Genomic DNA, 27,394 nt, shown 5'->3' with positions numbered 1-27,394 from the left:
TACTCAAGTATGACAATTGAGTACTTTTTACAGCTCTGATTTTTGTTCAGTACCTATATGTTCACAGCTTCTTAAACTGATGTAATGCTCTATCCTTAATAAACGTAGTCGTTATGTATTATTTATCAAAGTAGCAAAGTCATCTTGGTCCCATATGTCATCCATAAGATGCAAGTGAGCAACTTCAACAAATAAACTCTGGACATGCAGGCGCATGACCGGGAGGGACGGCCACTCCACGGGCGCGCGAGGCCGAGGGGGAAGTTTCAACTGGCGGACCTGCCATAATAACCTTACCGTCGCGGGCACGCGCACACCCAGTAAATAGTCTCCAAGGCACCATTCCGAAAATTTGACTTTACTGTTATCGTATTTAAATCATGTTTGAATCCCCTTTAAAATCAAATGCACGGAACGCTTGGTCAGAGAGCCAGGAGGAGTTGAGCGAGACGGAACCGGTGTCGCCCGTGAGTAAAGGAAACCGTGGAAAGAAGAAGAAAAAGAGAAGGCAACAACCACAACAACAAAAAAACGAGAAACGCTCGGTCTCAGCTCCCCAGCTTTGCGCGGAGGAGTCGTTTGATCGGGAAGATGAACAGTCAGAGAAACGGTACACCGATTACGACGAGCCGATAGTGAGAGGGATATTTCAAATAGGGAAGAAGAGTCACGACGTCCTTCTGACATCGACGAGGGTTACATGGAGTCTTATTCAGCCAGAGACCCCTACAGGTGAGCTCACTGTGCCAGACTGCTGGTGTGTTGGTTTCTTCTGCCAGTGATGCAGCCGACTGTAGCACTAGCATACAACGGGGAGTTGATTCATAAACCATAGTATTTTAACATGAAAACACAGGTGTTCCATTTTCACAGCTTTAGTGAAACAGAATGTTCATGCATTCGATAAATTCTCATGAAGTGACAATGTCAGAATAAGCTTGATGAACATGTAACTAACCTACAGCTACATGAAGCAAGATTAGCCCTTGATTCAGTAGCTGACCGGAGAAAATTAGCAACATCAATGACAGCCTATGAAACGCAAGTCATGACGTAGTGCAGACCCTACTTGGCTGAGGCGTCAGCTATAACGTTTAAAGAAGGCTTATTAGGCTATTGGCTGGCTGAGCTCTACAAGTGGTCGAATACAATTTAAAATAATGTATTTCGGCCTACAGAAACATAACACAACACAAAGTAGCCTAGTATGTCTTCCAGCATAATATGCCTGCCTATAAGTCGCATGATATCACTCTCACTTTAAGGGAGATGACAATTAACCGAGGCTCATTATCCTACAGCAGGGGCTGGCCATTGACTGTGCTCATCCATTTATGTCACCGTTGACAAGGAGGGATGAAATTGATTTAGACTGCTCTGCCATAGCTTGACAACTAAAGAAATATACGTTTTGAACCATAAAGTTTTGAATATTGATAGGTAGATTAGCAACAGTTAATAGGCCTAGCCCTACATCAGATGTTGTAAACAAATACTGTATTTGTAGGCCTACAGGAAGCTACCTTGTTTAATAACAAAGTATATTATACATTACATTTGTTCATCAGTATTGAATTCTCTGAGCTGTTTGCATAGATTAAAAAAACAACACTGAAATAGATGACTAAAAGAGAGAAAGTGTCCGTTGCCAGAAAGTCATGTGTAACAGATGTGTTGGTAATAGACTCCGTCTCTGACCAGCCGGCCGACTGTTCTGAACACCTAAAGCACGGCATCTGGCGCTACTGTGGACAGTTAGGATGTGTCATAAATGGCACCCATTTCCCTACATAGTACACTACTTTTGACCAGTGCCTATAGGGCTTCTGTCAAAAGTAGTGCACTGGGTAGAGAATAGGGTACCATTTGGGATGCAGGGCTAGAATATGTCCAAGTAAAGGATACTAACACATCGCCATCTGCATCTCCACATTGAAGGATGGATACATGAGACATCGTGATCATCATGGGGTGGTTTAGGAAGCCCCACTTGGCTACATTTTTAACATCCTAAATGTAAATGTATTGTTCCTTTTTAATGTACAAATATAGATGAACATTTGTATTCCATCACATTTATTTTTAAGATTTACAATTTTACTCCAAGTTGAATTATATGAAGATTTACCTCAACACTTTTCATACAAAGATAACTTTTCATACTTTTAATTTTCACATAAAAATATTAACTTTTCATGATAATCAATTTAAATTCTAGCAGTTTCTAATGTCCAGTCAGACCATAAAAATGATGAAAAGCATCCATAATGGTTGATACTGAGTTGAAACGTTTCCATCCAAATAAAATCAACACCTGATCTGAAACATATTGGAGAGTTTGCAGTAGACATTCAACTCTTTATGTTGTTGTTTGTTGTTGTACAGTATAGATTTCATGCCTCAAATAATCAATTGCCTAGTGAAAGAGAGAGCAGACTTCATTTAGCTGAAGCTTATTTTTTATATATATTTTTTGTAATACTTTTTACCCCTTTTTCTCCCCAATGTCATGATATCCAATTGGTAGTTACAGTCTTGTCCTGTCGCTGTAACTCCCGTACGGACTCTGGAGAGGCGAAGGTCGAGAGCCATGCGTCCTCCGAAACACGGCCTTGCCAAGCCGCACTGCTTCTTGACACACTGCTCGCTTAACCCGGAAGCTAGCCGCACCAATGTGTCTGAGGAAACACTGTACAGCTGACGACCGAAGTCAATGTGCATGCGCCCGGCCCACCACAGGATTCGCTAGAGCTCGATGGCACAAGGACATCCCGGGCCGGCCAAACCCTCCCCTAACCCGGACGACGATGGGCCAATTGTGTGCCTCTCGGGAGGTCCAATTTTGCTTAAGATTTAGAGGCAATACTTTTTGGTTATGTGTAATCCAAGCTAATGTTATTTAGCCAGCACTCCCAGAAAGCATCAGTCTAATAACCCCCTATGGCTGATAACAAATGCTCAGAAAAAATTGCCACGTCTGATTCGCTGGAAGTTCTCGATTTGATGGGTTCTGCCCGGGATAGCAGATCCTAACAGTGGTCTCAATCATCACATGAAATACAACTTACAGTTGCCTGTATATCTGACATGCAGAAGTTACCCTAATGTTCAAAGATATACAATGTTGTGGAGTTTTTAATTGACAGAAAATAAGCTTATGTTATTATTGAGGAATAGGTAATAACAGGTATTTATGAGGTAGCCTACTGAGCCTTTCGAAGTAGATACTATTCTGAATTCATGCACTTATTATATAGCGTTGCAATTCTTTTTGCAGTAAATATTCTGCAGTTCTATCATGCTTGCAATGGTATCCGAGGGGGAAAAAAACTGTCTTCATTGTTTGCAGTAACTTCTTTGTTGTTGTAATATCCAAAATAGACGTTTCACCGTTACGGAATCCATCTTCAATAGACAGTATCACCCCATTTCTTATTCTGTATGCATCAACTCACCACAGACAGATAATATTCATAGTGAATTCTAATTCCATGTAAACATACTGAAGTGTTGTGTTTTCCCAGAGGCTCCTACAGATGTAGGATCTTCATTTGAGCCAGTTTGCTACAGCAGAAAAATAATCCTGCAGCAATAGGAAATGTGAATTATTATGTGGATTCTAATTAATGGACATTTTTGTAGGGGTTGATAATATTTTTGAGTGGAAATTATAAACTTAGAAGCACTGACTGATGTTATCTGTGTGATGTACTGTATGAGTTCATGCCTCCAAATCTAATTATATTTGTCACATGCTTCGTAATTACATTTACATTTAAGTCATTKAGCAGACGCTCTTATCCAGAGCGACTTACAAATTGGTGCATTCACCTTATGATATCCAGTGGAACAACCACTTTACAATAGTGCATCTAACTCTTTTAAGGGGGGGGGGGGTTAGAAGGATTAATTACTTTATCCTATCCTAGGTATTCCTTAAAGAGGTGGGGTTTCAGGTGTCTCCGGAAGGTGGTGATTGACTCCGCTGACCTGGCGTCGTGAGGGAGTTTGTTCCACCATTGGGGTGCCAGAGCAGCGAACAGTTTTGACTGGGCTGAGCGGGAACTGTACTTCCTCAGAGGTAGGGAGGCGAGCAGGCCAGAGGTGGATGAACGCAGTGCCCTTGTTTGGGTGTAGGGCCTGATCAGAGCCTGAAGGTACGGAGGTGCCGTTCCCCTCACAGCTCCGTAGGCAAGCACCATGGTCTTGTAGCGGATGCGAGCTTCAACTGGAAGCCAGTGGAGAGAGCGGAGGAGCGGGGTGACGTGTTGTTAGTCTACACCTGTAATCTACAGGTGTAGACTAACAACAATGCAGAGTTAAAGATATAATAGAAATAGTGACACGAGGAATAAATACACAGGGAATAGCAATAACGAGTAAAAATAACATGGCTATATACACTGAGTGTACAAAAGATTAGGGTTAGGGTTAAACATTAGGCTTACCTTCCTAATATTGAGTTGCACCCCCTTTTGCCCTCAGAACAGCCTAAATTCGTCAGGGCATGGACTCTACAAGGTGTCCAAAGCTTTCCATAGGGATGCTGGCCCATGTTGACTCCAATGCTTCCCACAGTTGTGTCAAGTTGGCTGGATGTCCTTTGGGTGGTGGACCATTCTTGATGCACACGGGAAACTGTTGGGCCTGAAAAACCCAGCAGTGTTGCAGTTCTTGACACACTCAAACCCGGTGCGCCTGGCACCTACTACCATACCTCGTTCAAAGGCGCTTAAATATTTATTCTTGCTCATTCACCCTCTGAATGGCAAACATACACAATCCATGTCTCAATTGTCTCAAGGCTTAAAAATCCTTCTTTAACCGGTCTCCTCCCCTTCACCTACACTGATTGAAGTGGATTTAACAAGTGACATCAATAAGGGATCATAGCTTTCACCTGTATTTACCTGGTCAGTCTATGTCATGGTGTACATGGCTATATGTATATGCATGTAGCTTAGAGCATTGGGCCAGTAACTGAAAGGTCGCTGGTTCGAATACCCAAGCTGACAAGGTTAACAATTTGTTGATGGGCCCTTGAGCAAGGTACTTAACCCTAATTGGCTCCAGGAGCACCGTACTACTATGGCTGACTCCCCCCTTTTCACTGCACCTATCTGGTGTATGTGACAATAAAACATATTTTGAAAATGTATTTATACCAGCACTGAGTCGATGTGCAGGGGTACGAGTTAATTGAGGTAGCTATGTACATATTGGTGGGGGTAAAGTGACAAGGCAACAGGATAGATAATAGACAGTGAAAGCAGTGTATGTGGTGAGTGTGTGTGGTGAGTGTATGTGGTGAGTGTATGTGGTGAGTGTATGTGGTGAGTGTATGTGTGTGTGTGTGTGTGTGTGTGTGTGTGTGTGTTGGGGCATCAGTGTAAGTATGAGTGTACTGAGCCGTACTCACCGCTAGTGATGGGGGGAAAAAATCGATACAGTTACATTTCAGAATATTTATTTTGACAATATCGCAATATTTTTTTGGCTCTACCTGCACCAGAACTTCAGTATTTTTTTCCTTCATAGTTTGTTCTTATTTTTAAATAGGGAGACAATTTTTTTTCTTTTAAAATTTTGTATTTTTTATGACTAAAAACTGTCTGTCTGCAGCAGACATATGGTGAGCAATGTGTTTGAACCACCGAATCGCAATAAAATCACAGTATTGAATCGCAGTACATATAGAATCGTGAGAATCGCAATACATATAGAATTGTGAGAATCGCAATACATATCGTATAGGCACCAAAGTATTGTGATATCGTATTGTGAGGTCCCTGGCAATTCCCAGCCCTACTCACCACCCTCTGTAGCGCCTTGCGGTCGGGTGCCTAGCAGTTGCCATACCAAGAGGTGATGCAGCCAGTCAAGATGCTCTCAATGGTGCAGCTGTAGAACTTTTTTAGGATCTGAGGGCCCGTGCCAAAATCTTTCCAGCTTCCTGACGGGGAAGAGGCCCTCTTCTGTCATGCCATCTTCACAACTGTGTGGGTGTGTGTGGACCATGCTAATTCCTTAGTGATGTGGACACCGAGAAACTTGAAGCTCTCGACCCGCTCCACTACTTCCCCATCGATGTGGATGGGGGCGTGTTCGGCCCTCCGTTTCCTGTAGTTCACGGTAAGCTTTGTCTCGCTGAAGTTATTTCAAATAAATAATCAGAAATATTATGGATTTTAAACATTTAGGTACATATGTGTCTTATATCGGCTGAAAGCTTAAATTCTTGTTAATCTAGCTGCACTGTCCGATTTACAGTAGCTATTACAGCGAAAACATGCCACTCGATTGTTTGAGGATGGCGCCCCACATTAAAATATTTTTCCAACAGGCACAGGTTTCATACATAACATGTAGTGTCGTTTTGTTAGATAAAATCCTACTTTATATCCCAAAAAGTCAGTTTAGTTGGCGCCATCGATTTGAGTAATCCACTCGTTCAATTTGCAGAGAAAGTAATCTGAAAATCTACCCCTAAACTTTGTTTCAACAAGTCAAAATACATTTCTATTTACTCCTCAGATACCCTAAAATGTAATCAAACTATAATATTTATTTCGGAAAGAAGTATGTTCAATAGGAAACAGATTTTAGCAGGTGCGAAATGTCTTCGTGGCACGCGCAAACACAAATTTCCAAGACTGTGTCCTTCTACTAAAACTGATATTTCTTATTCGTTTTTGAAGTTACAAGCCTGAAACCTTGAACATAGACTGCTGACACTCTGTGGAAGCCATAGGAATTGCATCCAGGGGGCTAATTTCCAATATGACCTTTCTCTTGCATTTCTAAGAGGATGGTCTCTCAAAAAAAAAATCTGGTTGGTTTTTCTTTGGATGTTCTCCTACCATATCTATTGTGTTATATTTTCCTACAATATTTTAACATTTCTACAAACTTCAAAGGGTTTTCTTTCCAATGGTACCAATTATATGCATATCCTGGCTTCAGGGCCTGAGCTACAGGAAGTTTACTTTGGACACGTCATCCAGGCAGGAAGTGGAGAGAAAAAAGGGGCCTAGCCCTAAGAAATTAAGGGAAAGTTTGTTATCCTGGCACCACACTGCCAGGTCTCTGATCTCCTCCCTATAGGCTGCCTCATCGTGGTCTGTGATCAGTCCTACCACCATCGTGTCGACAGCAAACTTTATGATGGTGTTGGAGTTACCAGTCATGAGTGACCAGGGAGTAAAGGATTGGACTAAGCACACACCCCTGAGGGGCCCCCGTGTTGATGGTGTTGTTACCTACCTGGCCCGTCAGGAAGTCCAGGATCCAGTTGCAGTGGGAGGTGTTCAGTCCCAGGGTCCTGAGCATGGTGATGAGCTTGGAGTGGACTATGGTGTTGAATGCTGAGCTGTAGTCAATTAACAACATTCCTACATACAGTTGAAGTCAGAAGTTTACATACACTTAGGTTGGAGTCATTAAAACTCATTTTTCAACCACTCCACAAATGTCTTGTTAACAAACTATAGTTCTGGCAAGTCGGTTAGGACATCTACTTTGTGCATGACACAAGTCATTTTCCCAACAATTGTTTACAGATTATTTCACTTACACTGTATCACAATTCCAGTGGGTCAGAAGTTTACATACACTAAGTTGACTGTGACTTTAAACAGCTTGGAAAATTCCAGAAAATGATGTCATGGCTTTTAGAAGCTTCTGATAGGCTAATTGACATAATTTGAGTCACTTGGAGGTGTACCTGTGGATCTATTTCATGGCCTACCTTCAAACTCAGTGCCTCTTTGCTTGACATCATGGGAAAATAAAAAAAATCGGCCAAGACCTTCACAAGTCTGGTTCATCCTTGGAGCAATTTCCAAACGCCTGAAGGTACACGTTCATCTGTACAAACAATAGTACGCAAGTATAAACACCATGGGACCATGCAGCCGTCATACCTCTCAGGAAGAAGAACGCATCTGTCTCCTGAGGTTAACTTACTTTGGTGCGAAAAGTGCAAATCAATCCCAGAACAACAGCAAAAGACCGTGTGAAGATGCTGGAGGAACGGGTACAAAATTATCTATATCCACAGTAAACGAGTCCTATATCGACATAACTTGAAAGGCTGCTCAGCAAGAAAGAAGCCACTGCTCCAAAACCGTCATAAAGAAGCCAGACTGCGGTTTGCAACTGCAATGGGGACAAAGATTGTACTTTTTGGAGAAATGTCCTCTGGTCTGATGAAACAAAAATAGAACGTTTTGGCCATAATGAACATTGTTATGTTTGGAAAAAGGGGATGCTTGCAAGCCGAAGAACACCATTCCAAGTGAAGCACGGGGTGGAGCATCATGTTGTGGGGTGCTTTGCTGCAGGAGGGACTGGTGCACTTCACAAAATAGATGGCATCATGAGGAAGGAAAAATTATGTGGATATATTGAAGCAACATCTCAAGATATCAGTCAGGAAGTTAAAGCTTGGTCGCAAATGGTCTTCCAAATGGACAATGACCCAAGCATACTTCCAAAGTTGTGGCAAAATGGCTTAAGAACAACAAAGTCAAGGTATTGGAGTGGCCATCACAAAGCCCTCACCTCAAGCCTATAGAAAATTCGTGGGCAGAACTGAAAAATCGTGTGCAAGCAAGGAGGCCTACAAACCTGATCAGTAGACCAGCTCGTCAGAGGAGTTGGCACATTCATCCCAACTTATTGTGGGAAGCTTGTGGAAGGCTACCCGAAATGTTTGACCCAAGTTAAAGAATTTAAAGGCAATGCTACCAAATACTCATTGAGTGTATGTAAACTTCTGACCCACTGGGAATGTGATGAAAGAAATAAAAGCTGAAATAAATAATTCTCTCTACTATTATTCTGACATTTCACATTCTTAAAATAAAGTGGTAATCCTATCTGACCTAAAACAGGGAATATTTCCTGGGATTAAATGTCAGGAATTGGGAAAAACTGAGTTTAAATGTATTTGGCTAAATTGTATGTAAACTTCTGACTTCAACTGTCGGTATTCCTTTTGTCCAGGTGGGTGAGGGCAGTGTGGAGTGCAATAGAGATTGGGCCATCTGTTGGTCTGTTGGGATGGTATGTTAATTGGAGATGGTGCAGACCACAGAGAACATGTTGAATGTTGAACAGATTATCTGGTCAGAACGAATGGTCTTGACCGGATCAAAGAGGACAGTAAAGGCTTTATTATATTTAGGCTACTGTATGTTACTAAGCCTCTAGCTACAGCAGAGACTAAATGGCATGTAAAATATGCCACTTCATTTCTCAAATGCCTCTTATTACATGATAGGCACCTGAGGAAACAAGATCAACTCACAATTTAGAATACAAGATTTGTTAAATTATTAAATCACAATTTAGATTGACACACATAGCATTTGTTTTTTCGAAATGTAATTTAATTTTTTTCACTCTGGCCTAGATATCTTTTGGTCAGGATCAGTTCCTAAGAGAGGGATATGATTTCTCTGGCCAGTTCACTTGTGGGTAGTCAGATGTTGAAGTGAGATGTATAAATAACCTGTTATCCCCAAAACTCTGAGACAGTTCTTGGCTCATCAGAAAACTCAGTCCCCACTACTGGTCAGCCTGGACAGCCTAGTCCCAGTTTTCTGAGTTGAATTATCCCACAGAGGTTTTTGGTAGTGTCTAAAGAAAGTCACATTTATTTTTGTCTAGAACAGAGTCCTATTTTGAAAGATTAAAATGTATTATGGAATATAATCTATGCCGTATGTCCAAGCTTGAAAACCAATGAGGATAATTGGGATTTCAGTTTACTTCTTGAATAAACAACTACAATCCCTTCTTATAACAGAAATATAACACTATTATCAGCTAATTGTCAGCATAAATCTCAGGCAACAGGCTTGAGGCTTGATGGCTAATGCAACATGAGCATGTGTATGCTACATAGAAGTTGAAATATGAGCAAGTGTAGAGTCGTGGCCAAAAGTTTTGAGAATGACACAAATATTAATTTTCACAAAGTCTGCTGCCTCAGTTTGTATGATGGCAATTTGCATATACTCCAGGATGTTATGAAGAGTGATCAGATGAATTGCAATTAATTGCAAAGTCCCTCTTTGCCATGCAAATGAACTGAATCCCCAAAAAACATTTCCACTGCATTTCAGCCCTGCCACAAAAGGACCAGTTGACATCATGTCAGTGATTCTCTCGTTAACACAGATTTGAGTTTTGACGAGGACAAGGCTGGAGATCACTCTGTCATGCTGATTGAGTTTGAATAACAGACTGGAAGCTTCAAAAGGAGGGTGGTGCTTGGAATCATTGTTCTTCCTCTGTCAACCATGTTTCTTGCAAGGAAACACGTGCCGTCATCATTGTTTTGCACAAAAAGGGCTTCACAGGCAAGGATATTGCTGCCAGTAAGATTGCACATAAATCAACCATTTATCGGATCATCAAGAACTTCAAGGAGAGCGGTTCAATTGTTGTGAAGAAGGCTTCAGGGCGCCCAAGAAAGTCCAGCAACCGCCAGGACTGTCTCCTAAAGTTGATTCAGCTGCGGAATTGGGGCACCACCAGTACAGAGCTTGCTCAGGAATGGCAGCAGGCAGGTGTGAGTGCATCTGCACGCACAGCGAGGCAAAGACTTTTGGAGGATGGCTTGGTGTCAAGAAGGGCAGCAAAGAAGCCACTTCTCTCCAGGAAAAACATCAGGGACAGACTGATATTCTGCMAAAGGTACAGGGATTGGACTGCTGAGGACTGGGGTAAAGTCATTTTCTCTGATGAATCCCCTTTCCGATTGTTTGGGGCATCCGGAAAAAAGCTTGTCCGGAGAAGACAAGGTGAGCGCTACCATCAGTCCTGTGTCATGCCAACAGTAAAGCATCCTGAGACCATTCATGTGTGGGGTTGCTTCTCAGGCAGTGGAGTGGGCTCACTCACAATTTTGCCTAAGAACACAGCCATGAATAAAGAATGGTACCAACACATCCTCCGAGAGCAACTTCTCCCAACCATCCAGGAACAGTTTGGTGACGAACAATGCCTTTTCCAGCATGATGGAGCACCTTGCCATAAAGCAAAAGTGGTAACTAAGTAGCTCGGGGAACAAAACATCAATATTTTTGGGTCCACGGCCAGGAAACTCCCCAGACCTTAATCCCATTGAGAACGTGTGGTCAATCCTCAAGAAGCGGGTGGACCATCAGGATGTGGCCCAGAAGTTAATTGACAGCATGTCAGGGCAGATTGCAGAGGTCTTGAAAAAGAATGGTCAACACTGCAAATATTGAATCTTTGCATCAACTTCATGTAATTGTCAATAAAATCCTTTGACACTTATGAAATGCTTGTAATTATACTTCAGTATTCCATAGTAACATCTGACAAAAATATCTAAAGACACTGAAGCAGCAAACTTTGTGGAAATGTATATTTGTGTCATTCTCAAAACTTTTGCCCACGACTGTAGGCTACATGGAGGTTGAAATATGAGCACGTGTAGGCTACATGGAGGTTGAAATATGACCATGTGTAGGCTACATAGAGGTTGACATATGACCATGTGTAGACTACATAGAGGTTGAAATATGAGCATGTGTAGGCTACATAGAGGTTGAAATATGAGCCATGTGTAGGCTGTACCAATAGAGGTTGAAATATGGACCATGTGTAGGCTACATGGGTTGAAATATCCGTGAGCCATGTGTAGGCTACATAGAGGTTGAATATGACCATGGTGTAGGCTACATAGAGGTTGAAATATGAGCATGTGTAGTCTACATAGAGTTGAAATATGAGCATGTGTAGGCTACATAGAGGTTGAAATATGACAGTGTGGCTACATGGAGGTTGAAATATGACATGTGTAGCTACATAAGGTTGAAATATGACATGTGTAGGGCTAATGAGGTTGAAATATGAGCATGTGTAGGCTACATAGAGGTTGAAAATGACCATGTGTAGGCTACATAGGGTTGAAATATGACCATGTGTAGGCTACATAGAGGTTGAAATATGACATGTGTAGGCTACATAGGGTTGAAATATGACCATGTGTAGGCTACATAGAGGTTGAAATATGACCATGTGTAGGCTACATAGAGGTTGAAATCTGAGCATTTGTGGTAGGCTACATAGAGGTTGAAATATGACCATGTGTAGGCTACATAGAGGTTGAAATATGACCATGTGTAGGCTACATAGAGGTTGACATATGACCATGTGTAGGCTACATAGAGGTTGACATATGACCATGTGTAGGCTACATAGAGGTTGACATATGACCATGTGTAGGCTGCGTACATGTTCTGAGACCAAAGTTGTTGACATTTTCAACAAGCCTTTGTTTTTCATCTGTAGTTTAGGATTGACAGGGAAACCCAACCCCATGCTGAGGCCCTATAGTTGTCTGCTATTGTCTTTGACTGGTGATGTATATATCTGCTCCAGGCCACACAGCAGAGTCTATGTTCAGCCCATATCTTATGGGTCACGGCTGTATAAAGGCCAGATCAATACAACACGTAGTTGACACACAGGTTCATATAACATAGAGCCTCTCCTCTCTAGAGTCTGACTATAGATATATATTATATATCCACAATGTCTCCAGAGATCTTATCTGAAAGATAGATAAACCTGTGGGGGCTCTCCCTGCTCTGATGTATTTACAGTTTAATCCTGAGTACATTTTGGGAATACTCGAACATTATCAAGGAGTGCTGAAAGCAGCCAGTCAATTTGTGATATAATTCAGTATAGTCATATAATTGTGATGAAATGTTGGATGTCATCATGCCTTTGAATCTGAACACAAAATACAATAAAATATTATAATGTGACATTGATGGAATTCTTTCGGGGGCCTAAACTAATCTAATGTGGTGTCCCGCAACGCTCCATACAAGGGCCTCACTTGTTCCTGATATACAGTACCAGTCAAAAGTTTGGACACACTTACTCATTCAAGGGTTTTTCTTTATTTTTACTATTTTCTACATTGTAGTATAATAGTGAAGTCATCAAAACTATGAAATAACACATATGGAATCAGGTAGTAACCAAAAAAGTGTTAAACAAATAAAAATATATTTTATATTTGAGATTCTTCAAAGTAGCCACCCTTTGCCTTGTTGACAGCTTTGCACACTCTTGGCATGATTCTGGGTTATGGCCCAGAGGAGAGGTGATGATTCTGATTTGAAACGGCATGATGGGTACACCCCTTCATTTGGGGAACAGTGAGGAGCTCTAGAAAACGTAATTGCTGCCAGATGGAGACAAGATTCCCCCCAACACTGCTCCTGCTTGCAGCAGACAGGGGGCAAAGCATATCATGTACTGTAAATCATCTATTGTTAATGTATAGACACAACGTATCAATTCAAAACCCATTTTCAAACATGCGTTTCATCTGATATCAAGAAGTTTCAACGGTTTTGGCTATATTACAAAGATGATTGGAATATTCTCAGATTTGCCTTTTTTTAATCAATCTATACATTACAGTAGATGTGTAAATATGAATCTCTGTTGGGTTCTTCTTCATTCAATGTGTTAATGTGTGATCAACAACAATGACTACAAGACAAAGAGCAGTTTAAGGAGAATAACAACGTGTTTTAAAGATAACTAAGACATAGTTATCTCTAAAACATGTTTTTCTCCTCAGATTAAGCTTCTCTTTGTCTTATTTCAGATGTAGCCACTGTTGTTTGGTACAGTAAAGTGCTCTGAGTCCCAGATGAGTCTGATGTTTGTTGTGTTGACAAGTGTCCAAGCATAGCCAGTCTGTGCCAGGTCAGTGTAACGCTCTTCTTTCCCCCCATGTTGTGTGTGGGCCATGTGGTTCACAGTGTGGTGCCTAGGATCATATTTTCCACCTGTGCCTTTGGTGGTCTGCCTGCGCGTCCACATGCGTGTGCACACACACACACACACACACACACACACACACACACACACACACACACACACACACACACACACACACACACACACACACACACACACACACACACACACACACACACACACACACACACACACAGTGAAACCCAATATTTACATTTTTATATTGCTGTTTTGAAGTCCCCTGGAAGAAAACGGAGCAGACGACAGTGTCTGTTTGTTCCCTTTGTGCAATTAGACTGTGACACTGTCAGTCCCAAATGGCACCCTATTCCCTATTTGGTCCAAAGTAGTTCACTATATAGGGAATAGTATGCCATTTGGGACGCATCCTCTGTCTATCTGTCCCTCTTGTAATATGGAGGGGTCACACACATTCTGAACCCTCACTGTGGTTACTGTACTCACTGTACCGTTCAGCTAATTCATTTCGACTGTCATAAATTGTGGCGCAAATATGACTACAAATTAGTCCTCTCAATCTGTCACTTGCTCTTCCAACAATCATGATGTATAGTGTTGATTCGGCTGAGGAAACTACAGGATAGTATTTTCTGGCAAATGCAGTCCATCAATGTATTTTGTTTTTATCAATCAAAGCATTTCTACACACACACACCTGTCTAACACCAGTCTCTCAGCTGTTACTGAGTGAACGGCACAGGTTGTAACATAATGACTAGTTGTATTTTCTAGAGAGAGAGAGGGGAAAATGCACCCGTTTGTTTTCATTTTCAGTAGTGATGCAGCTTCTTCTATCACAGTCACTTAAGATAGATAAAACCTGAATTTTAAAAAAGCATAAGAAATATTCCCATCCTCTATAGTCTAGAACATAACATGATATATTATTGAATTGTAATTTAATGCCATGACTTGGAAATGATGAAGGATGATGCATTAAGGACTGTGTTTGCATCCCATACAGACCAAATCCACCCTTAACTCTTCCTAATTAGTTTCACAGATTTAAGTGCCAAAACCCTAAATAACTCAAACCAAGTTCCAAACAACTCTCAGCCAGCCAACTTTGTTAATGTGAATCTGGGCCTGAATGAAGGCATGAGCAGCCCTTTCTGCATGGAGTGAATCTTTATATGCAGAGCAGAGTAGCACCTGAAAGATTGGACATGTGCAGAAACTGCGAACACAATTAGCGTCAAGCGGATGAGTCCCCCTATAATCCTGTTTACGGTCTGAATCAGGCAGATGTGCCAAGATTGATTCAGACAGGACAGGGTGCCAGCACCAGCTTACTGTAATGTTGGAGGTGAGGGAGGGTAGTTTTGGGACAGGGGGGAAATCATAAGCCTAACCCTCCCTCATCCCCGCTTTACCAAAACTACCTCCCTTCCTTTAGTGCCTTTTCCCCTGTACATCACTGTATTGTTGGAGGTGAGAGTGCGAAGGAGGTGGGTGAAGATGTACACTGCCCCCCCCCCCCCCCCCCCCTTTCCCAAAAACAATTCACCTACCCCTCTACCCCCCCTTCTCTCAGTGGCTTTTCCCCCTGTAGGTATATCACTGTTGTTAACACAGCCCTGTTTGTCATTTGGTCCCTGTCTCCAGCCAGCTCTCTCTGTCAGTCTGTGAGATTATCTTTATTCCCTCTAATTAAATTGACTTGGTTCTTTTTGCAGCCACCAACAATTGAGTGAGACGGAGAAGTTAGATAAATATAAGGATATTGAGGAGTTAGAGGAGGAGAAGAAGCCTGAGCATGAAATTATGAAATAATTTCAACAAGTACAAGTACCCCCTTTTGCCCTCAGAACAGCCTCAATTCGTTGGGGAATGGAATTTACAAGGTGTCAAAAGCGTTACACAGGGATGCAGGCCCATGTTGACTCCAATGCTTCCCACAGCTGTGTCAAGTTGGCTGGATGTTCTTTGGGAGGGGGACCATTCTTGATACACACGGGAAGCTGTTGAGCGTGAAAAACCCAGCAGTGTCGCAGTTCTTGACATAAACTGGTGTGCCTGGAACCTACTACCATACCCCGTTCAAAGGCACTTAAGTATATTGTCTTGCCCATTCACCCTCTGAATGGCACACATACACAATCCATGTTTAAATTGTCTCAAGGCTTCAACATCCTTCATTAACCAGTCTCCTCCCCTTCATCTACACTGATTTAAAGTGGATTTAACAAGTGACATCAATAAGGAATCATAGTTTTCACCTGGATTCACCTGGTCAGCCTATGTCATGGAAAGAGCAGGTGTTCTTAATGTTTTGTACACATTGTATGTAATTTCATTGAACTTGCCTGGCGTAATGGAACCAATAGAATAGTCCCACAACTGCAAACCCCACCCATCTGGCACTGCAGGCAGGCTAGAACAAATGCTCATGGTATTTGAAAGATTTCAAATAGTATTTGAACCGAAGTCTGAAAGAAGCCTGAACACCAGGAACAGATGGTGGCAGCCGGTGTGTCCCGCTCTTCACTGCTCCGTTCAGTAATGTGAGAGGATAGATGGTAGTTAATGTTCTGAAACACTGTCTGAGGAGCAGGCTGGGGCCGGGGCTTGGAATTTTACTAATGAAGAAAGGGTTTCACATGATGGGAGACGGACTCATTTAGGGAAGAGAGGGAATCACAGTCAGGACAGGTCAGCCTTCTTGGACAAAGATTTCAGAGCTGTTAAATTGTGTCTGATTGTCCTCAGCAGGAGCGCCACAGAGAACAAGACACTAAAGATATAACGACTCAGGATAAGACCCAGATGTAGACACAGGAGGCGGACAGGTTTAATCTCAGATATTTTTTATAAAAACAGGAAGCAAGCAAATGGCAGGTCAAGGGCAGGCAGAGGTCAGTAATCTAAGGCAGTCAATCAGAGACAGAACGGCAGGCAGGGTCAGGGCAGGCAGAATGGTCAGAACCGGGAAGGCTAGAAAACAAAACTAGAGAAACAGCAAAAACGGGAAACACGCTGGAACTACTTGACAGTACAAGACTAACTGGCACAGATAAACAGAAAACACAGGTATAAATACACAGGAGATAATTGGGACAAATGGGAGACACTTGGTTGGGGGTGGAGACATGTGAAACAGATCAGGGTGTGACAGTACCCCCCCCCCCCCCCCCATGGGCACCACCTGGCCTTCTACCCGGGGTGTCGGCGGCGGAACTCAGCGATGAGTCCAGGATGTTCCTAGCGGGGACCCAGCACCTCTCCTCTGGGCCATAACCCTCCTAGTCAACCAGGTACTGGAATCCCCTTCACCAAGGTTGAACACTCAGGAGATGCCTCACCTTGTATGCCGGATGGCCATCGGGGAAGAGGGGTGGTCCTTGAAACCTAAGACAAAGGGCTATGAGACAGAGGTTTAATCCTAGACACATGAAAAGTGGGATGTATATGGAGGGTGCGGTGCAACAGAAGATGAACAGCAGAGGGGCTAAGGATTTTGGGATGGGAAAAGGGACGATAAAACGGGGAAAGTTTACAGGACTCCACCTGGAGGGGCAGATCCTGAGTGGAAAGCCATACCCTCTGCCCGAGACGATAGCAGAGGTGGTCTTGAGAAGGGCGGTCCGGGCTCTCTTCCAGGTACGACGACAGCGGCAGACGAACATCTGGGCAGAGGGTATGCTGACTTCTTGCTCAGGGAAGAGAGGAGGCTGATATCCCAAGGAACACTCAAAGGGGCGAGAGGCCAGTGGCCGAGCAGGGAAGGGTGTTGCGGGCGTATTCCACCCACACGAGTTGCTGGCTCCAGATGGTGGGGTTGTCGGTGACGAGGCAATGAAGAGCCGTCTGTAGGTCCTTTTTGGCTTGCTCTGACTGGCTGTTAGACTGGTGTTGGAAGCCAGAGGGCAGGCTGGCCGGATATATGAGACCTGGGGCGGTGAGGAAGTCTTATTCTGCGCACACACAGTGCAGGCGGCGATGAACTCGGAGATGTCAGGAACCATGGTGGGCCACCAAAACCGTTGTCGGACGAAGGCCAAGGTCCGACGGGAGCCAGGATGGCAGGTGAGTCTAGAGGAATGGGCCCATTCCAGGACCGGAGAACGGACAGAGTCCGGGAAAAACATCCGGTTAGCCGGGCTCACCCTTGGGACCCGGCTCTCTATACCCCACATGAGTGCAGCCACCAGACACGAGGTAGGGAGGATGGTCTCGGGGTCAGACGGTGTGGCAGCAGGGCTATACAGGCATGAGAGCGCATCAGGTTTGACATTCTTGGACCCAGGGCGGTAGGAGATAGTGAAATTAAAACAAGTAAATAACAGTGCCCATCAAGCCTCCCTTGGGGTGAGGCGTTTGGAGGTGCGGAGATATTCCAGGTTCTTATGGTCAGTCCACACTAGGAATGGATGTTCCGACCCCTCTAACCAGTGCCTCCACTCCTCCAACGCCATCTTAACCGCTAGTAGCTCTCGATTTCCCACATCATAGTTCCTCTCAGCGGGGTTTAGTCGATGGGAAAGTAAGGCGAGGGATGCAGCTTTTGGTCCTGGGCAGAACGCTGGGAAAGGACGCCCCCCACTCCGACGTTGAGGCGTCGACCTCTTACACAAACTGACGGGACATGTCCGGATGGATTAAGATGGGAGCTGTAGTGAATTGATGTTTGAGGTCCAAAAACACCCGGTCAGCTGCTGGAGACCACGTGAAAGGAACCTTGGGAGAGGTGAGTGCTGAGAGGGGGGAAGCCAGGGTGCTGTAAACCCGGATGAAGCTGCTGTAGAAATGAGAAAACCCTAGAAAACATTGCAGTTGCACTCTGGATGTGGTTTGAGGCCAATCCACCACCGCTCTAACCTTGTCAGAATCCATCTGAATAAACTTCAGACAATGCATGTGGCAGAACGGGCTCCAACCCATGATAGATCCAAAAGCCCAGTCGATCAGGGGACTGTTCCTCTGGAGCCATCAAAACCACAGCTACATAAGGTGATTTGATGATCAGGAACGGCATAGACTCACTGTGATTACCTGACACTCGCAGGTTGATAGGATCCGTATTGTGGGTAACTCTGCCAGTAGAGCGCCCATCCAGCGCAGTAACATCCATGAGATCGGAGAGGGGTTGTGTGGAGGTACCCAGCTCTGACACCATGGTAGTGTACATAAAACTCTCGTTGGCCCCAGAGTCAATGAGTACCCGGAGAGATTTGGACCCGTCACCTCACAGCAGGATGGCATGAAGAGGGGTACGAGTAAGGGGAGATTGGAAACTCCCCGTACGACTCACCAGCATACGTATCTGCTGATGAACCTGGTCTTTTAATGGACAGGTAGATATCTAATGTCCTGTAGTACCACAATACAGACAGCACTTGGTGCTCAGTCTGCGCAAGCGTTCAACAGGAGACAATCTAGCCCTGTCCAGTTGCATGGGCTCCGAAGGAAACTGGTCGACTGCCCTCCGTGATTCCCGAGGGAACTCGGGTGACATCGGATTCTCCCAGCCATCTAGACTTCGGGAACTTCCGTGATTCCTCGGAGGAGAGGTGGGAATCGTGGACGAGTGAGTGTGACCAGGAACAGACCTCCTCTTCCTCCTACGTTCCAGAAGCCGGCCATCGATCTGTAGGGTCAAGGCTATGAGAGAGTCGTGGTCTATGGGCAGCTCCCGGGCTGCGAGCTTCAACCACCTCCGATAATCCATGATGGAACGTGTCAAACAGGAATTCCGGGTTCCAGGCACTTTCGGTGGCAAAAGTGCGAAAATACAGAGTACATTAGGAGTAGAACTTAAACACTTAACTTTTAAACCTCTGGATAAGAGTGTCTGCTAAAATGTAAATGTAAACCTGTTATCTCTCAGAACTAGGCTAAATTGTTTGTTCACGCATAGGCCAAAGCATTTATGGCAGCATCCTAGTAAAGGGCTCCTGCAATATTTGCAATACAATATTTAGCTATATCATATTCTTTCTTCCTGTGTATCTCCAGGTCAATCGGAGACGCTGAGGCGTAAAGAGTACATGGAGCTGAAGGATGTGTTTGTACCTTAGGTTTTATAGACGCTGCCTGTAGCATATAATATCATCTGTCTCTCTGTGTTCCAGGTCAGTCGGAAACTCTGAGGAGGACAGAGTACGTGGAGCTAAAGGATGTGTTTGGAGTGAAGGTGAAGAGACGTCGTTCTGCGGGCCAGGAGACAGGGGGCACTCTCCTGGGCATCACTCTGTTCCAGTGTAAGAAGAAGGGACCCAAGCTGAAGGACCATGCCATTCACTTCAACAACATGAGCGTGGACCACTGTGAGATCTGGTTCAAAAAACTTAAGGAGATACTCAGTGGTAAGTGTCAGTGTCCTTCACAAAAAATACTTTAGACACATAGGACTGATTTCTCTGACAAAGATTGAGCCTAGTTCTAGACTCAATGGTGATTCTGCTTTTTAGTCTAAGGCTTAATCTGGGTCAGGTAAACCCATACAGTATTTGGTACGACTGAGTAGTGCATTTTTATGTGGACTGAACCTATGGCCCCAAACTCAATTGTACTACCCTAAGTGGGCCATGGTTTTGACAAATATTTGAACACCAAACATATCAAGCTGTTTATGTTGGACAGCAATTTGCATTGATTTTGTTAAGTGTAACAGCCCACAATGATTTTGTTAAGTGTAACAGCCCACAATGATTTTGTTAAGTGTAACAGCCCACAATGATTTTTGTTAAGTGTAACAGCCCACAATGATTTGTTAAGTGTAACAGCCCACAATGATTTTGTTAAGTGTAACAGCCACAATGATTTTGTTAAGTGTAACAGCCCACAATGATTTTGTTAAGTGTAAACGCCACAATGATTTTGGTTAAGTGTAAACAGCCCACAATGATTTTGTTAAGTGTAACAGCCCACAATGATTTTGTTAAGTGTAACAGCCCAAATGATTTTGTTAAGTGTAACAGCCCACAATGATTTTGTTAAGTGTAACAGCCCACAATGATTTTGTTAAGTGTAACAGCCCACAATGATTTTTGTTAAGTGTAACAGCCCACAATGATTTTGTTAAGTGTAACAGCCACAATATTTTGTTAAGTGTAACAGCCCACAATGATTTTGTTAAGTGTAACAGCCCACAATGATTTTGTTAAGTGTAACAGCCCACAATGATTTTGAGGCAGGCTCATATATTTGGTCTCTTAAAGTTCACTGATAATAAAGCTATGCATTATCGATCACTATAGTCATTAGGATATCAGTCTTTTTACAGGTTGTCACACAAATACAGTCTCCAATATCTTCCTATCGTGATTTTTTTATGACTTATTTTAAGCAGCAAGTGAAAAAGATTCACACAGATGTTTTGGTAAAACCTGTGTGAAAATTCAAACCATGAAATATAAAAAAGCAGCGCTGGAAGTGTCCTGGAAGTTTGTGTTGCTAGAAATGTCATACAACTTAGTGACATATTACCAGACAGGATAAGCTCCCATGTGTTCCAAGCATAGAGATCACATGCTCGGGTTAACACAACACCTCCCAACAATTGCTCACTTTATATCATGCTAACAAACAAGAGGATTGGAAAGGGGCCTTAAGATATTGTTGATGAAACCTGAGATACTTTTTCTAAAAGGATGGAACCATTCCAACAGCAGTTAGTAGTTAGTGGCACCAGAGCGAGCATTATATCTGAATATGAGTTAAATATAAGGCTTAGAGTGGCACCACCACCCCTATGTGGTTATTGGCTCTCTGAGTGTCTCCAGGAAGAGACCTCCCATGATGGGGACACCTGTCTCTGAGGGCCATGCTGGGCTGCCCTGGTCCTGACAGCCTGTCTCCCTGTCTCCCCCCATCAGCTCCGTAGAACGACAGATAATTACTAACTACAGGGTGGCCACCATCAACCTGTTCTTCAGGCCCTTGTGGCCAACACCTCCTCATCCTCATTCCACCCTCCCTCCTCCTCTCTCCCACTCGCCTCCTCTCTCCTACCCTCCTCCTCCTTATCCACTACTCCTCCTACCACCTCATCTCCTTCTCTCCCACCCTCCTCCTCCTCTTCAGGCAGTGCCATGGCGTCACACAAAAAAGTGGCCATATCCAACACCTCTTAATGAATCTACTACATGCTGCCTCCTCAGACATAATATCCTTGACAATTTAATATCCACCCCAGACATTTTGACTAATATACAGTGTGTGCATAGAATGTATGTTGGAGTCTGACTGTTTCTGTAAGTGAGAAACCTGGTTTAGAGATAACCCTACCAGGTGTAGCTTAGAGCCCCAGTTAGTGACACTGTCAGTCTGTGCATAATGCTGTGTGAACACAAGTTAGTAATCCCTGTAATGTTCGTAGCTAACAGCAGCAGCCAGCTAATACAACATGATGATGTAACACCTACACTCAGTAGGTACATTAGTCATCTAAGATTAAAGAGGATTGTTGTTCTGTTAGCTCAATCTAGCTGGGATTACACCATCTCTCCTTTCACAGGCCTGTCTGCTCCTCTCTGAAGCTCTGTTCCATCTTCCCTGTTCTGTTCTGTTCCTCAGGCAAAACAAGGACGTGCCCCAAATGGCACCCTATGACCTATATAATTCACTACTTTTGACTAGAACCCCATGGGCCCAGTTCAAAAGTAGTGCACTACATTACCTATGAAAGAGGTTTCTATTTGGGATGCAGTACAACTTTGGCACAGCCAACTTTTAAAGCTGTACCTCCCTCAGCCTGAAGAGGATCCAAATCCTTGTCTAAATTCTAAATGGCACCCTATTCTCTATATAGTGAACTACTTTTGACCAAGAGCCATAGGCCTTTGGTCAAAAGTAGTGCACTATGTTGGGAATAGGGTTCCATTTGGGATGCGGGCTATTGGTTTTTGTGTGAGAGGACTGCGAGTACTTTATCATGAATAAATTAACATAATTAAAACAACATGTCTGGAGGCAGCCTACAGGACACTGAATAAGCTAAAAAAAATGATTCTAGATTGTCTGCTATTAAAAACAACAATTTGATATTAGCTGGCATTTTTTGGTTAGGAATATGCAGAATAGTAATACATACATCCCATATTAGGCTTTACAGGGGTTAAATCTAAGATAAATTACTGAATCTATTACAAATAAACTCTGGATAATAAGAGCAGTTACTAAATCAGTTACTAAATCAACAAGAGATATATCGGCTATGAAAAGCCAACTGACATTTACTCCTGATTATTATTTGACCATGCTGGTCATTTATGAACATTTGAACATCTTGGCCATGTTCTGTTATAATCTCCACCCGGCACAGCCAGAAGAGGACTGGCCACCCCTCATAGCCTGGTTCCTCTCTAGGTTTCTTCCTAGGTTTTGGCCTTTCTAGGGAGTTTTTCCTAGCCACCGTGCTTCTACACCTGCATTGCTTGCTGTTTGGGGTTTTAGGCTGGGTTTCTGTACAGCACTTCGAGATATTAGCTGATGTACGAAGGGCTATATAAAATTTAAAAAATTAACTTGAAACTTGATTGAATAGATCATGTTATGAAACTAAGCCTGGGCTCCTGTTAAAAAAGCATCATTATACAGAATAGTTTTCACCAAATCTATTTCCAATTCTGCTTTTGATGTAAGACAGTGGCAGTGTATTTGCACTACTACAGTATATATGAAATGATATCAACAAGAGACATTGGTTATTGGGAGGCAGGTAGCCTAGTGGTTAGAGCGTTGGGCCAGTAACCGAAAGGTCGCTGGTTTGAATACCCGAGCCGACAAGGTGAAAAATCAGCAGATTTGCCCATGAGTAAGGCACTTAACCCTAATTAGCTCCAGGGGTGCCGTACTACTATGACTGACTCTGTAAAACAACACATTTCACTGCACCTATCCGGTGTATGAGTGAATATGGTTAAACCTGACAAAGATCCACTGCGGCTCAAAACATTGTCGCTATTAAAGCGTGGTATTAGAAGCATAATGCAGAGGCCTTAGCCTTCACCTGGCGCTATGAGGCTTAAGTAAGTAGGTAAATAAATTAGGAAAATAACAGACCTTTTTGTCCTTATCAACAAGAGATATATATAATCTTATATAAGATCCAATAATAGCCACATGAATCATTCATCTATTCATATAGGCTCTATACAAAGAGTGAAAACAAAGGGTTAAAAAAAATCCTCTCCATTCTCTTGTTAAACAACTTTGCTAGGGTGTTTTATGTAGCTCTTACACTACATCTTATCAAAAGACTTATTCCAATGCACATATGAATTCATTTTAGAGGACAATGGCCAGTGGATTAACTGGGATGACCTTTTAGTTGAACTCTGAGCTTTTTCCATTCTCTCTCTCTTTTTGTCCTCTCCTTCTCACTCTCTCTTTTCTTCCCCCTGAGGGCAACAACAATAAAGTTCAACTTGATGCAGGAGTGTGACCATCCACTTTGACAAGAGCACCAAGGCCACATTATCTGTCCGGAGAGGGGAGACGGCCTGGTGGCGATGCAGGCCTGGTTGGTCTGATTGACCTGCTCGATAGACGGACCACTAATCTGTGAATGAAAGGAGGCTTTAAAAATGCCATGGAGGCGATTGTAGGTCTAAACAGTGTTGCTTGCTCGCACAAGGCCAAGGGTATCAGAAAGACACAGACATTCTGCCTTGTATGCCTTGTACAGGTGTTGCCATTGTTAGCTATGGCCTCTTGCACACGTTGGTCTGTCTGTGACCGGGCTGGAGACATTATCACACGACTAATGGCTGGTTTAATCTGGTGGCTGACACCCTCAGCTGGACCCCGCCACCTCATGTGTCAGACCACATCACATGGCTTGTCACTGTGATGGCCAAGGCAATGTCCCCATTTGATTTCCAGCGTTCAGAATCTGTTTCTAGGAAAGGAGAGAGAGGGATTGATAAAAAAGGCAAGGAGGGAGACGAGTTTTAGAGCAACACCTTTTGTGTTTAACTGTCAGCTGGGACACTCCCTCCATTGTGCAACGTTATTAGAGTCTCCCTGGGAAACGAGGGTGCAGGGATTCACCGTTCCCTCTGTAACAGGTGAGAGCTCCTGTAGTCCAGCGTGCCACAGTTTATATTCCCCCTGTGGGAGAAATTATTCAGCAGCACCACTGACTTAACAACAGCTTCACAATAAAACAAGATACATAATCCCCCAATTGAAAACAGAGCGAGAGAGAGGGAGAGCACAATGCACTGTGTACCATTGTGTGAGGCTATCCAGGTATAATTGTAACAGGCAGTCATGTGTGCTGAGGCTCAAAGCGACATGTGGCCCAAAGTAGTGCATTTGTCTCCTAGATGGATTATCTTGGCGAAGGAGAAATGCTCACTAACAGGGATGTAAACAAATTTGTTCACAAAATTTGAGAAAAATAAGCTTTTTGTGCTTATGGAACATTTCTGGGATGTTTTTTTTCCAGCTCTTGAAACATGGGACCACCACTGTATATGTTGCGTTTATATTTTTGTTCAGTACAAATAGTTTTATGGCATATAACTTAATCTGTTTTATAAAAGTCCAGCATCTAGTCATATCCTGAAAATGATATTACTCTGTCTGTGTTGTGCTGTGCCTACTGGAGGACTGTATTAAGGACTTTACCCTGGTCCCTGCCTGCTAGCTGAGTGGAGGAGTGTATTATGTTACCCTGGTCCCTGCCTGCTATAACTCCTCCAGTCAGCTAGCAGACAGGGACCAGGGTAACATAATACACTCCTCCAGTCAGCTAGCAGACGGGACCAGGTAACATAATACACTCCTCCGTCAGCTAGCAGACAGGGACCAGGGTAACATAATACACTCCTCCACTCAGCTAGCAGGCAGGGACCAAGGGTAACATAATCACTCCTCCATCAGCTAGCAGACAGGGACCAGGGAACATAATACACTCCTCCAGTCAGCTAGCAGACAGGGACCAGGGTAACATAATACACTCCTCCAGTCAGCTAGCAGACAGGGACCAGGGTAACATAATACACTTCTCAGTCAGCTAGCAGACGGGACCAGGGTAACATAATACACTCCTCCAGTCAGCTAGCAGACAGGGACCAGGGTAACATAATACACTCCTCCAGTCAGCTAGCAGACAGGGACCAGGGTAACATAACAACTCCTCCAGTCAGCTAGCAGACAGGGAAAGGGTAAACAATATACACTCCTCCAGTCAGTAGCAGGCAGGGACCAGGGTAACATAATACACTCCTCCAGTCAGCTAGCAGACAGGGACCAGGGTAAATCTAATAACATCCTCCAGTCAGCTAGCAGACAGGCCAGGGTAACATAATACACTCCCTCAGCTAGCAGGCAGGGACCAGGGTAACATAATACACTCCTCCAGTCAGCTAGCAGGCAGGGACCAGGGTAACATAATACACTCCTCCAGTCAGCTAGCAGCAGGGACCAGGGTAACATAATACACTCCTCCAGTCAGCTAGCAGGCAGGGACCAGGGTAACATAAACACTCCCAGTCAGCTAGCAGCAGGACCAGGGTAACATAATACACTCCAGTCCAGCTAGCAGGCAGGGACCAGGGTAACATAATACACTCCTCCAGTCAGCTAGCAGCAGGGACCAGGGTAACAATATACACTCCTCCAGTCAGCTAGCAGGCAGGGACCAGGGTAACATAACACTTCTCCAGTCAGCTAGCAGGCAGGGACCAGGGTAACATAATACACTCCTCCAGTCAGCTAGCAGCAGGACCAGGGTAACATAATACACTCCTCCAGTCAGCTAGCAGCAGGGACCAGGGTAACATAATACACTCCTCCAGTCAGCTAGCAGGCAGGGACCAGGGTAACATAATACACTCCTCCATCAGCTAGCAGACAGGGACCAGGGTAACATAATACTCCTCCATCAGCTAGCAGACAGGGACCAGGGTAACATATACACTCCTCCAGTCAGCTAGCAGCAGGGACCAGGGTAACATAATAATCCCCACATCAGCTAGCAGACAGGGACCAGGGTAACATAATACACTCCTCCAGTCAGCTAGCAGGCAGGGACCAGGGTAACATAATACACTCCTCCACGTCAGCTAGCAGGCAGGGACCAGGGTAACATAATACACTCCTCCAGTCAGCTAGCAGACAGGGACCAGGGTAACATAATACACTCCTCCAGTCAGCTAGCAGGCAGGGACCAGGGTAACATAATACACTCCTCAGCTCAGCTAGCAGGCAGGGACCAGGGTAACATAATACACTCCTCCATCAGCTAGCAGGCAGGGACCAGGGTAACATAATACACTCCTCCACTCAGCTAGCAGGCAGGGACCAGGGTAACATAATACACTCCTCAGTCAGCTAGCAGACAGGGACCAGGGTAACATAATACACTCCTCCAGTCAGCTAGCAGACAGGGACCAGGTAACATAATACACTCCTCCAGTCAGCTAGCAGACAGGACCAGGGTAACATAATACACTCCTCCAGTCAGCTAGCAGGCAGGGACCAGGGTAACATAATACACTCCTCCAGTCAGCTAGCAGACAGGGACCAGGGTAACATAATACACTCCTCCACGTCAGCTAGCAAACAGGACCAGGGTAACATAATACACTCTCCATCA

At 43.9% G+C, this 27,394-nt stretch overlaps 1 protein-coding gene across 1 annotated transcript in view; it reads left to right on the top strand.

Moving 5' to 3' along the window:
* The first annotated feature begins 251 nt into the window (after positions 1-251).
* Positions 252-27,394, top strand: part of LOC112069125 (ceramide kinase-like protein) — a 103,998-nt gene continuing 76,855 nt past the window's right edge. Inside the window, exons 1-2 of the mRNA XM_070438422.1 lie at positions 252-732; positions 19,917-20,150. Coding sequence (XP_070294523.1) covers positions 381-732; positions 19,917-20,150 — 586 coding nt within the window. The 5' untranslated portion in view covers positions 252-380. The remainder of the gene's footprint in view (positions 733-19,916; positions 20,151-27,394) is intronic.

Source organism: Salvelinus sp. IW2-2015, unplaced genomic scaffold (genome assembly GCF_002910315.2).
Source record: "Salvelinus sp. IW2-2015 unplaced genomic scaffold, ASM291031v2 Un_scaffold912, whole genome shotgun sequence".
Taxonomy (NCBI): domain Eukaryota; kingdom Metazoa; phylum Chordata; class Actinopteri; order Salmoniformes; family Salmonidae; genus Salvelinus; species Salvelinus sp. IW2-2015.
Note: the sequence above shows the minus strand (reverse complement) of the source record. Positions and strands in the feature narration are given on the sequence as shown.